The sequence below is a fragment of the Oscarella lobularis genome, chromosome 1 (assembly GCF_947507565.1).
Source record: "Oscarella lobularis chromosome 1, ooOscLobu1.1, whole genome shotgun sequence".
Taxonomy (NCBI): domain Eukaryota; kingdom Metazoa; phylum Porifera; class Homoscleromorpha; order Homosclerophorida; family Oscarellidae; genus Oscarella; species Oscarella lobularis.
Genome location: NC_089175.1, coordinates 6,460,572 through 6,472,531, shown reverse-complemented (window position 1 = coordinate 6,472,531; position 11,960 = coordinate 6,460,572). Strand labels below are relative to the sequence as shown.

Genomic DNA, 11,960 nt, shown 5'->3' with positions numbered 1-11,960 from the left:
TTGACGTATCCCAGGAAGGGCAATTCATATATTTGGTTTACGAAACTTTCGCGGTACAGTAATGACGGAGCTTAGTCACGGAGAATGTTGAAAGTGAGGTCACAAAGAACGCGCACGGGGAATTGAGAAATACCAGTAGGAGTGGAAGTGACATAAGATGAGATAAAATAGCGGTTGTTGAGTAGCATTTCTATTTGAAGAATCCCATTGGAATTGACAGCTTACTTGACGTCCTTGAGACACTACGTCTGAGGCTTTCTTCTGACTTTCCGTTATTTGAGTTTCTCTTACACCATTCGTTTTCTCTCACTCAATCCCAACACACGAATGGGAAATGCCTTGACCTTTCCCACGGCGAGACTTCGCCACACGCGCGCCACACCCACGAATGGCGCGTCGCATTGTATAGCCTTTGAGATCATCATGCATACTAATTTAGCGCACCCACAGTGCTCCTACTTTCTCTAGTCTCGCGTGGCCAGACCCTTCCCCTGTTTGATATAAATATCACAGGGACTGGGGACATCCCTTTGATCTTCTGGTGTTCCGCTCCCCCCGTTAATGGGGGAGCGGAACACCAGAAGATCAAAGGGATGTCCCCAGACCCTTTCCTTGTGATATTTGGGGAAGGGTCTGGCCACGCGAGACTACTTTCTCTCATCGAGCTTACGGGTTCGCTCCACTTTGCCCGTTAGTAGAGGTAAGATCAGCTTAAAGAAAAACAGACATATAGGCCGACGGCCAGTTTTAATGCACGTCAATCCGTATTCGCCGCCGGGCTTGACGACTCGCCTCGAACGATTGCCAACGTTCCTTCAACGAGATAAACTATATAGATCTCATCATCGATCCCAAGTCGATGTCACAAGCTCCTCATCGGAATCGGAATCGTCAATGCATATAAACGCAGCTGCTGAGATGGCGTGGACGATGATGATGAACGAATTAGTTGCCGTTTTGACGTGAGATCCGCCCCCGGTGATTCGGTTGAAATCCAGTGAGAACTCTTGAGACGATTCACTGATTTCCCTAAGCACTCCAAATATAATAGATAGCATTAGGAAGAGTATCAGGATTTTCTCCGCTTTGATGTGGGCGTTCCTCCTTTATTAGATAACGTCATTATTGAGGTGAAGACGAGATGGCAGAATACTAGACGAATCTCTTTGTCCTCCTCTGGCTTTGCTTCCTTTCAGTTGCTGCTCCAGCTTTTCAATGCGTTCACTTGATTCAAACATCTAGTGGTAAGGAATATTAGTCATAGAAAATAAATATTACACGGTGTCGTATACGGCGATAACGGCGCAATGAGTCAGGAAGTGAAATCACACTTTCACCTTTTGCAATGAGAATGTTGTAAAAAATGTTTGTTATGTTCATAAGTGTATGTGCCAAACACAGCTTTTCTACGAAACTAAAAAAAAATGATTGACTTGCAGTGGAATATTAATACTGTACATCTATATGTCCTCGTGTTGTGGACAGTTACACTAGCAACAGCCATTTGAGCAATCACAAACATACAGCACAGCGCAACGTAAAGAGAAATCTAACAAAAGCATATATAGGGTCACTAAAAACATTCTCACGACTTCATCTCCTTGTAAGCAGTTTCAATTAAATCTCTATGAATGCCGCAATCTTTACAAGCTTGAATAAGAGCATTTGAAGTTGCTTTCTGACCGCATTCTGCAGCCCAATCCTCTATGACCAGCATGGCCCGAACAAGATTCTCATCAGACTTTTCTTTGTACTGTGGCAGGGCACTGGCTTTTCGTCCCAAACAAATAGCCAACTTTTGCCATTTGGCTTCTACTAGTTTCGCGGCAACGCGAATTAGAAACTCATTGATTGCCTTTGGAACTGAATCTGCACGAAACGAATGTGATCAAGATAGACGCACTAACGGTATGTACCTTACCTTGAGATGCCGATGATGAAGCGTCACTGGACTGTTTAAACCAGCAGTTAATTCTGGAGAAGCCTTCTGAATTTACGTCCAGTCGCTTCCCAAAGTTGTTGTACAACTTGGCATCTCTAGGCGAATATTTGTACTTCTCTTTCTGAAGTAGAGGAAGGAATTTGAAATCAATATCCAAACTTCTGTCCAAGGCTTCTTGTATTTGACAGCATATGCTGAATTTAAAACCTCTCAGGCCCTGCTGGCATATACTTTGCATTTGTTTGAACAGCTCCTCTCTGATTGACGGTAAGAGGGAAGGACTTGCTTTTGCGACGTCGTCTTCATTGACGTAATGAACGGTTAGAGCAATCCAATTACCTCGGCTGTGATACAGCAGCTCAATTTCAACTAGAAACACAAAACTAAGTAAAAAATTTCGATTCCCAAAACTACAGCTGCATACCCTCTACTGGAGACTCTTTATCTTCTGCTAAAAAGATGCATTGATGACGAGAGAGTTCCGGGTTTTTCGGATACAAATTTAGAAAGCGAGTAACAAGACGAAAGTAGAGGCACTCCGGAACAAACTTTAGCTTTATTGGAATGACGATGACGGGTGCAGGGAGGCCAGGAGAGTGAGCGTGATTTTGCCAATGCGTATGAGAGTACAGAAAGGACTTTCTCAGCATTGAAGGGACATAAAATTCGATTTGAGGCCATCCCGCCACTGGCGCGATGACGTCAAGATGTTGTAAAAGGCGCAAAATTAGCTTGTTATCATCTTGTATTTGCTCCGTACCTGCGTCATCTACAGGAGTAGCAAAATCGCTAGGGGCAGCGTCCCGCATTTGCTTTAGACGATATTTCATCAAGTCATTTGACATTATTCCTTTCTCTTTCATAACGTTCCACTTTGGCATCATGTACGGGCCCGGCTCTGCCGCTGTAACAAAAGCTGACAGAGCGCTGATTACCCACATGGGTCGCGTAAAAACGACGTCTTCTAAGCCGTCCACCTCTGGAAAATAGAGAATTGCACCAACATTCGCGAGATACTTCAGGGCCACAAGAACTTCGTCGCGACTTGAAATATTGCAGATAGTTGGATGCTGAGCGAGCTTTACAATTTCGTCGACTTTAGCCACTACCGTTTTCATAGCTTTGCTCCAACGAAACAGAAGAAGTTCAAGGTAAACCCAGAACAATGGCTGCTTTTTATCCTTTTGACAGTGCGTTGTCGTCATGCAATCGACTCGTTGGCGAATCTCTTGAACGCCTTTGCAGGGTGACCCTGAACCTGAGACGGAATTGTCTATTAGAAATATTCTGCCAAGGAAGTGATCCATCTCGCGGAAATTTTCATTGTCTTCTCTCATACTACGTTTCTTCGGTACAACGATGTGTCTAACGAAGTCGCTGTCGCTGAGAATTTGCTCAAACTGTCTTCCTTGCTTCATGAGCCACTCCGCTACTGACGCTGAATCCGGAAACCTTTCCTTGTTGCTGTCCAAGACGTCTCGGTGAGTACCAATTGCAAAGACAGGAGGAGGGGCCACTTCTTCGTCCTTACCCAGCCAATGGTCGCCCATAGGCGCCTCTTCGTGAGCCGCTGTGATTGAGCCAAACCAATAGAGAGGGAAGTCTCCGTTTGTGCGAATCCAACTCAATTCGTTCGTCTGGTCTATTACTTCGCCATCCGATAATCGAAGAAACGACTTCGCTTCATCGGAAAGCGACTTGGAGATGTCCATCACAATCATGTACATGGACAACCCAAATGCTTTGCTGTCCGGCAAGAGAGCTAAATGAGTGGCGAGATACACCTCTTGCCCACCCAAATCCCAGATATCGCGAACGCCCAGCGCTTGCTTACTTAAATCTTCTTTACTCGGTCTATTTGTGAGGAAAGTGCTCACCAATTGCTGCTGATTAGCCGTGAGCGTTTTAGCTTCCATTCCAACCGTTTTCAAATCATCTGCTAGTATTTCCACTGCATGTGCGGGCTCCAGAGAGTCATCTGTTGTAAAAGTGCTGCCGTGAGAGTCTGGTTCTTCTGCTTCTGCCTCTTCTGATTCGGTGTCAAGGTCTCTTGATTCCAAGACAAAACGAGATGATTCAGAAGAGCCTTTTCGCCTGATCTCCAACGTCGACTGCTGCTGATTCATGAGATAGACGCCCTGTGCAATGAGCGAATCTAAGTGGCCTTTGCTGTCAGTCGCCACCCAGCCGCTTGTTGCTGTGTGGGTCATTGCTACGGCCGCTCCTTCTGTGCTCGCTTTATTTTTCTCAAATGGTCTGTTTAAAAGAGAATCAACAAGACACGACTTGCCAGCTCCGTCTTGACCGGCAATAATAACACGAGAACGATCCACTGTAACAGAGCCGCGCTTTAAAGCCTCGTCGTAAATTTCTTGAGAATACTCAGCCTTTTCCTCAGAGAAGACGTTCGCTCTCTTCTCCTTCTTCTTAGCTTCGACGAAACGGTATGCTATTTTTACCGCATTATCAGCTTCTTTAATCGCATTTCTCAATCTCGCTTTCAGTTTCGTTTCGTCCAAGGCTCGAGCACCTCGAAGCTGAGGAAGGATTCTTGTGCAGACGTTTTTGAAAGCGATGTAGGCGTCTCTCAACTGTTTTTCTACGATCTGCACTTGCTTGTAAATGTTTGGAAAATAATTTTTATTGACGACTTCTTTGCTGGTGTAATCAAGTTCCAGTCGAGCTTGCTGAAAATTGTCAAGTACAGCTGACACGTCAGACATGTCCGTTTGATCGAGAGATCGGCAAATACGAGAGGCACGAGAGTCTAGCATATGGACAGGCAGGAGATGCACCGTGAGAGTGTGCGTCTTTCCTTGGAGGCGCTGGGGCAAGTGCGCGGCCTCTTCGATTGCATCTGCAAACGTCACTATTGGATTTGGAGGATCGTAGTCGCATGTAAGCTTGACTTCGCAAGACGACAGCTCCTTCTTCAACGCGTCTTTCTTGTCCAAGGCAAGACTACCCTGGACGGTGATGAACTTCTTTAAAGCGCCGACAAGCTGTCCTTTGATTTTGGTCTCTTCTTCTGAACTGGAACATTTCTTAGTAAAGGATACGTGGGCTTGGCCGCCTTCAACGACTTTCGATACAAAGTGAGTAAAGTCAGGATTATCGAGCACCATGTCATACTTTCGGTTCACCATCTGCTCCATGGGCATCCACCTCTGGCGGGTCTTCACCCGGCACGTAGCGCCGACGCGCGCCTCGTACGCGTGCGACTTCGTCTCGTTCAAGTACTTTGCCGAGCCTGTCACCGAAAACAGGGCGAGCTTCAAAGAAACGGATTCCTCAACGTCGAACCCCGCGTTCTTGTTGCGCTCGTCGTCGTTCGTCGACAAAAAGAACTCGGTGAGCGACTTGTAGTCGATGAGCTGCGTTTTCTTCACCTGCTCGGCGCTCCACAGGGAGTAGCCGTCGTAAAACGTGTTCGTGTACGCGTTGTAGAGTTGTCCGAGTTGCACTTCACTTCCCAAGGACGGAAGAGCGATCGGTCGGGCTTTGTCAGCATCGGCCATGTTTAGCCTCGCAAGCCAGACCCTTACGAGCAGGAGGCTGTTTGTTTGGTAGCTTTAGCGCGCGAGGTGTGTAGGCGCGGTCTTGCCTCACTGCTCGTAGGGTCTGGTACCACTTGCGTACGTCATCGACCCCCTTCGGCACATGACCACGGGTTAGCATAACTTACTTAGCACTCTCTAACTGGAGAAGATGTAATTACTGTCACGAGCCCGTTCAAAGTCATGGGCAGTGGATGGCAGACCGTTCTATTCTGAAGCAGTTGACGTACTCCAACGCGTTTTCGGCTATGCTGAGTTTCGACCGGGGCAGTTTGAAGCGATATCGGCGGCTCTGAGTGGCAGCGATGTCGAGTGGTTACCATCTCGCGCGTTCCGATCGAAAGTCGCTCTCTAAGGAAATCGCCGACATCTCTTTAGGCTGACTGCGAATGCGCACTGGGGGTCAAGACACTGATTAGTTCATTTAGTTGTAGCCAGTCAACATCGTCATCCGCTTAACCAGTTAGAGAGTGCTAAGTAAGTTATGCTAACCCGTGGTCATGTGCCGAAGGGGGTCGATGACGTACGCAAGTGGTACCAGACCCTACGAGCAGTGAGGCAAGACCGCGCCTACACACCTCGCGCGCTAAAGCTACCAAACGAACAGCCTCCTGCTCGTAAGGGTCTGGCTTGCGAGGCTAGGCCATGTTAGCCATTCTCTGGACGACTGCGCGTTGACGTTGTGAGTACGGGAGCGGGGCGGTGAATGCAAGATCAACAAGGCCGTATCATCAAATAGCACAACGGTGGTCATTCTGCATTTCAATGCCTCATCGCCTTGTAGATGCAATATTGCACTTGGATGCACATCGTTCAACGCATTCCAGGAAGATAATTCACGTATTTGGCGTATTTGGTCATACTAAATTGCTTGCGTATTTGACCAAATGTTCGTACGTTTCTAGTAAATACAGTGAGTTCTCGCCACACTTTGCCATGGATCTGAGTAATTCACAGACAGGCTAACTGTCACGTCGAAACCGGCTATCCATCTAGCCCAAGCTATATAGATTGGCAGAGCGGTGCTTACGTTGCGCCCTCACGAGAGCGTTGATGACGTGGCTCGCTCACGGGAGTAGTAATGACAGGATGATCTGACAAAGAATGTTCAAAGTTACGTCACAAGAAAACGTAGGAGAATCGGTAAGTAGTAGGAGTGACAGCGAGAGAAGATGAGGTAAGATAGCAGCTGCTTCCTGTAGAATCCCGTTAGAGCCTACTTGATCAACAGTGCAACGAACGCGTGAACTCGCCTCGTTCTTTTCTCTGAAACATGGCTTTGTGAGTCTGGCCTCAGTTTCAAAAGCCAGCGAACGACAAAATCAGACAGTCTAGCGCGAAGATGGCGATGAAGTCTGTGGAGGCCGGGACGCCTCTCATCGAGCGCTTCCATGTCTATTTGATCAGACCCCAATTCGACTATCTCGCCCTCATCTTCATCGGAATCATCAAAGCACATAAACGCAGCTGATGACTGAGATGACGTGGACGATGACAATGAATGAATGAATGAATAAATTGCTGTCTTTCTCCTTTTGACGGCATGATATTCGCCCCCGGTGATTCGGTCAACGTTGGCGGTGAAGAGAAAGGAGCCGGACTTCTTTGCCTTTTATCCTTTTTCGGTGAGCTGGAATTTTTAAATCCAGTGAGAACTCTGAGACGATTCAGCGATTTCTTTCATCTCCCTAAACAACCCAAATAAAAGAAGAGTATTTTATTAGAAAGGGTATCAGGATTACGGAAGCTTTATCCGCTTTGATAGGGGCGTTCCTCTTTTATTGATAATGACGTCATCGAAAGCAACTCACCGGATCCACTTTGATTGAGGTGAAGACGAGACTACTTGTCGAATCTCTTTGTCATCCTCCTCCAGGACCTCTGCCTTTGTTTCCCTTCAGTTGGTGCTCCAGTTTTTGAATGCGTTCACTCGATTCGTGCATCTAGTGGTAAGGAATATTAGCCATAGAAAATATATAATATTATTATATGTAAATGTGACTTCTTTCTCTAGTTTTGAATCTGGATTTTTCTCGTACTCCTCACAACGATCCTAAAAAAGAAAATCAATTATTATTTTGGCTCAGGTGTGGGTTAAATATTTACTTTATAGAATTGTTGCTCTTGATGTAGCATTCGCTCGATTGTCGCACTGGCAACATTCCTTTTGTCCAGAAACGTGATCCTGCGAATTGTTCTCCACTAATCAAACAGCAATGACGTCAAAATATGTATTAGGAAATATTTTCTCTAAGCTTACTGTGCGTCACTGTTTCGACTCTTCCCAGCAAAGGAGAGGGACTCGCTAAACAAAGATACACAATTTTCGCAGCCAAAATAAATAAATAAATAAATAAATAAATAAATAAATAAATACAATTCCTTAATTAATTAAACTGGCCTTTGATGATAGCACAACGTCAATGTGTCCAGCTCTCGCTACATATTGATCATTGACCTTTAGCATCAATCATCATGAGGATGACGTCACGAAGATAGAGTAGACCATACCATCAGAATTCAATCTCCTGATTGAACTCCAGCTCTCCAAGCAGATCCGCCTAAGCGAATAAGAACGTTGATTCGAATGAATGCGATGCTTTCATTCTCTTTCCCTAGTACCTTGCTTGATCGATTGAACGAAAACTGGATTATCTCCGCTCACAGTCAACCCGTAACCGCCGCCCGACGATTCGTCGCGAACGATCGTCACCATTTGTTCGACGAACGAGAAGCGCTCTTCTTTGCCTTTCGAATGGGAAGGAGAGACGAGATCGCTTCCCCCCCGTGCGCTCTTGCATCTCTCTTCGGGGTCCCGTCTCTAGATCTTTGCGGGATGGTGAATGCAACTGAAGCGAACGCCAACGTCGTTTTACGTCCGGAGCGAGGGCGAATGAGAATTTCGCTGCAAAAAGTAACTGCTAACGCGCGTCTGGTCCCCGAGCTCGAAGGCCCCAGACAGGCGGAGTCGTCGTCAGAGTCGTTTGACGAAGAATTCTTGGGCTTCCATCTGATTTTTTATTTTTACAGTGTACTCAAAATTATTTTTATTTTTAAATTACGAATCAAGACAAGAAGTCTCGAAACCGTACTGTACATGATCGCAACAAGGGCCTCTCAGGCTGCAGTATATCTTACTATCTAAGCCAATTATTTAGAGCAGTCGTCAGCATGGCAATCACCTTGAATTCTTCGTCCTGCTTCCCCGGACCCATCGCTGTAGTAACAGCTACTAGGGCCCACGCTTGCAACGTCATACCACGTTGATACTACAGCATTGGCACAGAAAGGAACATCAACCCCGGGCGGAGTCGTCGTCAGAGTCGTTTGACGGAGAATTGTCGCGCCTCAATCTGAATTTTTTTACAGTGTACTAAAAATTACCAAAAAGTGAAAATATTAATTGAAAATATGAAATGTTCATTGCAAATCAAGACAAGATTGTAAACCGTACTGTACATCAACATACTTGATGAACTTCACTCGCGCGTTGCGCAAACGCAAAAGTTGACGCAGTAAAGACTGCACAATGATTGTTCTAGACACTTCCAATAAACCATACTGGTTGCATCCCTGTAATTCGTAGTATGATCGCCTTTCCCCCCCAAATGGTAGGTTCACTTCAATAAGCAGCCGCATCCAGTTTTCATCACGAAACATTGTCAAACCAGATGCCATCTTAGTCTGCTTTGGTACTGAGTGAAACTGGAATAGCACAAAAACATTCCTCTCGAAGATTCTCTCATATTCATCTTAGACTGTTTTGGTACTGAGTGAAACTGGAATAGCACAAAAAAAACATTCCTCTCGAAGATTTTCTCATGTTTCTCCTGTATTTTGGCAGCCCAACTGCATGACAGCGAACCTATCTTGAATTTCTTTAAACTCTGGCGTTCTGAAGTCCAATCGGAGAAGAACATTTCGAACAAGACCGTGCAAATGGTATTGAGTTTGATCAGGAGAAATATCATTGTCAGAAGAACGGGCCAAGAAGAAGTACTCTTGTAGAGGAGCAATTACGTCTATACTGAACTGCACACCGTCGCTTAGTCCAAACAACTTCGCTCCTTCCACTCTGGTAAACGAGCCAATGAAAAGCGATATCCCGTGAAGGAAAAGCTTGAGCGACGAAGGAATCAGGTTATAAATGTTTATGACGAAAGCTTCAATAGCAGTAGGGCTAACAATGTTCAACGGTTTTGCCTGTACTTTTTTGACGAGTTCCGGTTGGGTTATAGGCGCTTTGCAAAGCTGGCTGAGCGTTGCTCCCGCCATTCGTATCAACACGGGAACACCTACACAAAGTTCTCGAAAACTGGCAATGGTACTTGATTTCAAAACTGGCTGAAGTTCTTCCCGAACGCAGCTAATAAGAAGATCGTCAGCCTCGTCGTTTTCAAGAGGATAAAGAGGAATTTTGAGAACCGGTAAACTCCCAAGCTCAAGTTCTTGACAAGACGTCACTAATATCATAAATGGCTTGCGCACGTGTGCTTTTAGAATCTCCTGCAGAAAAAAACGAAAAGCATCACATCGCTTTTCAGCTGCCCGATCACAGCCGTCCAAAATGACGCAGGGGTTATCTATTTTTTCCAATAATTCCAAAACTTTAGACAAAAGAGAACCTTTCGATTCAGCAATCTGCTTATCTTTTCCAAGATACGTTTGCATGCTTAGCAGCAGCTCCAAACACAAGTCCGCTTCAGACTCGAGGTGTTGCGTCCTAACAAAGATGACGGTCCAGTTCATCTCTCTAACTTCATGCGCAACGTAAGAGGCTAGGTAACTTTTTCCGATGCCTTGTTGGCCACTTATCCAGCAAAGTGATGCCGACGGTGAGCGGCAACTAAATTCTCTTAGAATCCTTGCCGCTTTCTCTTCTAGTCCTATCAAGCTAACAATATTTAGAGAAAGACGACCATTTCTGTCTCCTGCAAAATGATTGTTGACTGGGCTGAGAGCAATACACCTACTCTTAGGTAGGTCCTCCGCTTCTGCGTGAAAGAGAAAATTAGCGAGGAAGCCTCCCCTGAAAATAAATATTACCGGTACTTGACATGATCAAATCGAACATTTTTTCCGCCGCCTCTGAAACATCGCGGCCTTCTCTGCACTTCAAAAGCCTAAGTTTAGCATGCAAGGGAAAGACGGCGTCGAATTCTCGTCTTTCGACGCCTACTAATAGAAGAAAAACAGAACATTTCTTTTCGTGCATCCGCTGGAGCATTGCATCGAAAATCATTAGACAGTGCGCGCTCTCAACGTCGCGACGAAGCAGCGTGGGCGTCACAACAAGCACGCCTTTCGAGGAGCGCAAAAGCACCTCTGTATGCAGGACTCCCTTAATTTTACCCCAACTGTCTATATCGCATTCGTCATGGTCGAAGAAAACTTCCAATCGCTCTCTGAGGCAGCCGCAGAAGCTCTTCGTGTAAGACTTATCATTTTCTGATTCAGGACAGGTAACGTAGACAAGATCTATATATAATTTCAATTAGCACGATCCTGAGCTCTGCAGATGGAGAAGACGATCTATGCCTTTTTCTCTTTCTCCAGCGGTTTCGGTTTCGATTTCTGTTTGGGGCTTCGATGAATCTGAGTCCCTGGGTGCCCTCGGCCAAGAGACGCTTTCTTTTAAGTAATTTTTGCTGTAGTACCAGGTTTCACGTCTCGGTGGTGGACGAAAAGCCATGGTTCGGGGGGTTCGGGGAGAAAGAATGCGGAAGTATGGGCCTACAGGTAAAGAAGTGCCCTGATTTGTACGTTGCGGAAGAATAGAGTTGCGCGACTTGCCTCTTCTTGGCCACGCTACACAAGAAAAGCCAGCGTTTCTTGATTTGAGCCTTCACCTGGCCTCGCACGTTCACGGCTGTTGCGCGTTACGTAGGTACTTCTCCTCTGATCCCGGATGTCTTTGGCACACTCGTTTACGTCATACAATCCGTGACGGTCGTCATCAGAAGTCAGGCAGTGAAGGGACAGGTGCAACAAGGGTGCAACGAGGGTGCAACGAGTTGGTGCAACGAGTTGGTGCAACGAACTGGTGCCTAACGCGCGCAAGGGCGCGGATTTCGCGGATTTTGAGCTAACCGCGAAATTTAATTTTCGCAAAATCATGAAACACACTAAAAGTACATGTAAAAAGTCTCCATCCGCGGAATAGTTACCGCGAAAATCTAGAAAACGCGAATCCGCGAAACTTTCCGCTTATACGGGAAAGGGCTTACTCCTCCCCGGGGGCACGCTGTTTGCGTCACCTTGAATTCGATTAGAGAAATCACGTGGGATCGGAGTCCTGGGAGGAAGATCTAATTAACCACGCCGGCTATGTCACAGCTTCGAGAAGGAAGTATCAGGTACTGTACATAACGTATGGGGAGGGGTGAGCAGCATCCCAAAAAATTGAAGCACTTTTCGGTCGAAAGTGCTGCCCTTTACTTAAACCTGAAGGTCAAAATCGT

General features: G+C 46.1%; 2 protein-coding genes across 2 annotated transcripts; both read right to left on the bottom strand.

The window, feature by feature from the left end:
* Window positions 1-1,407: 1,407 nt before the first annotated feature.
* On the bottom strand, window positions 1,408-8,412 carry LOC136190920 (uncharacterized). The gene is made up of 10 exons (XM_065979217.1): window positions 8,122-8,412; window positions 8,011-8,060; window positions 7,901-7,957; window positions 7,760-7,804; window positions 7,606-7,701; window positions 7,502-7,552; window positions 7,242-7,442; window positions 2,367-7,187; window positions 1,922-2,311; window positions 1,408-1,869 (listed from the first exon to the last, which is right to left on the bottom strand). The coding sequence occupies exons 8-10, from the start codon at window positions 5,458-5,460 to the stop codon at window positions 1,586-1,588; spliced, it is 3,768 nt and encodes a 1,255-aa protein (XP_065835289.1). The 5' UTR covers window positions 5,461-7,187; window positions 7,242-7,442; window positions 7,502-7,552; window positions 7,606-7,701; window positions 7,760-7,804; window positions 7,901-7,957; window positions 8,011-8,060; window positions 8,122-8,412; the 3' UTR covers window positions 1,408-1,585.
* A 413-nt stretch (window positions 8,413-8,825) lies between these two features.
* On the bottom strand, window positions 8,826-11,397 carry LOC136199416 (uncharacterized). Its single transcript, XM_065989600.1, has 4 exons — window positions 11,293-11,397; window positions 11,038-11,232; window positions 10,546-10,977; window positions 8,826-10,493 (listed from the first exon to the last, which is right to left on the bottom strand). Exons 2-4 carry the CDS (start codon window positions 11,189-11,191, stop codon window positions 9,319-9,321), a joined length of 1,761 nt encoding a protein of 586 aa, XP_065845672.1. The 5' UTR covers window positions 11,192-11,232; window positions 11,293-11,397; the 3' UTR covers window positions 8,826-9,318.
* Between the last annotated feature and the right edge of the window lie 563 nt (window positions 11,398-11,960).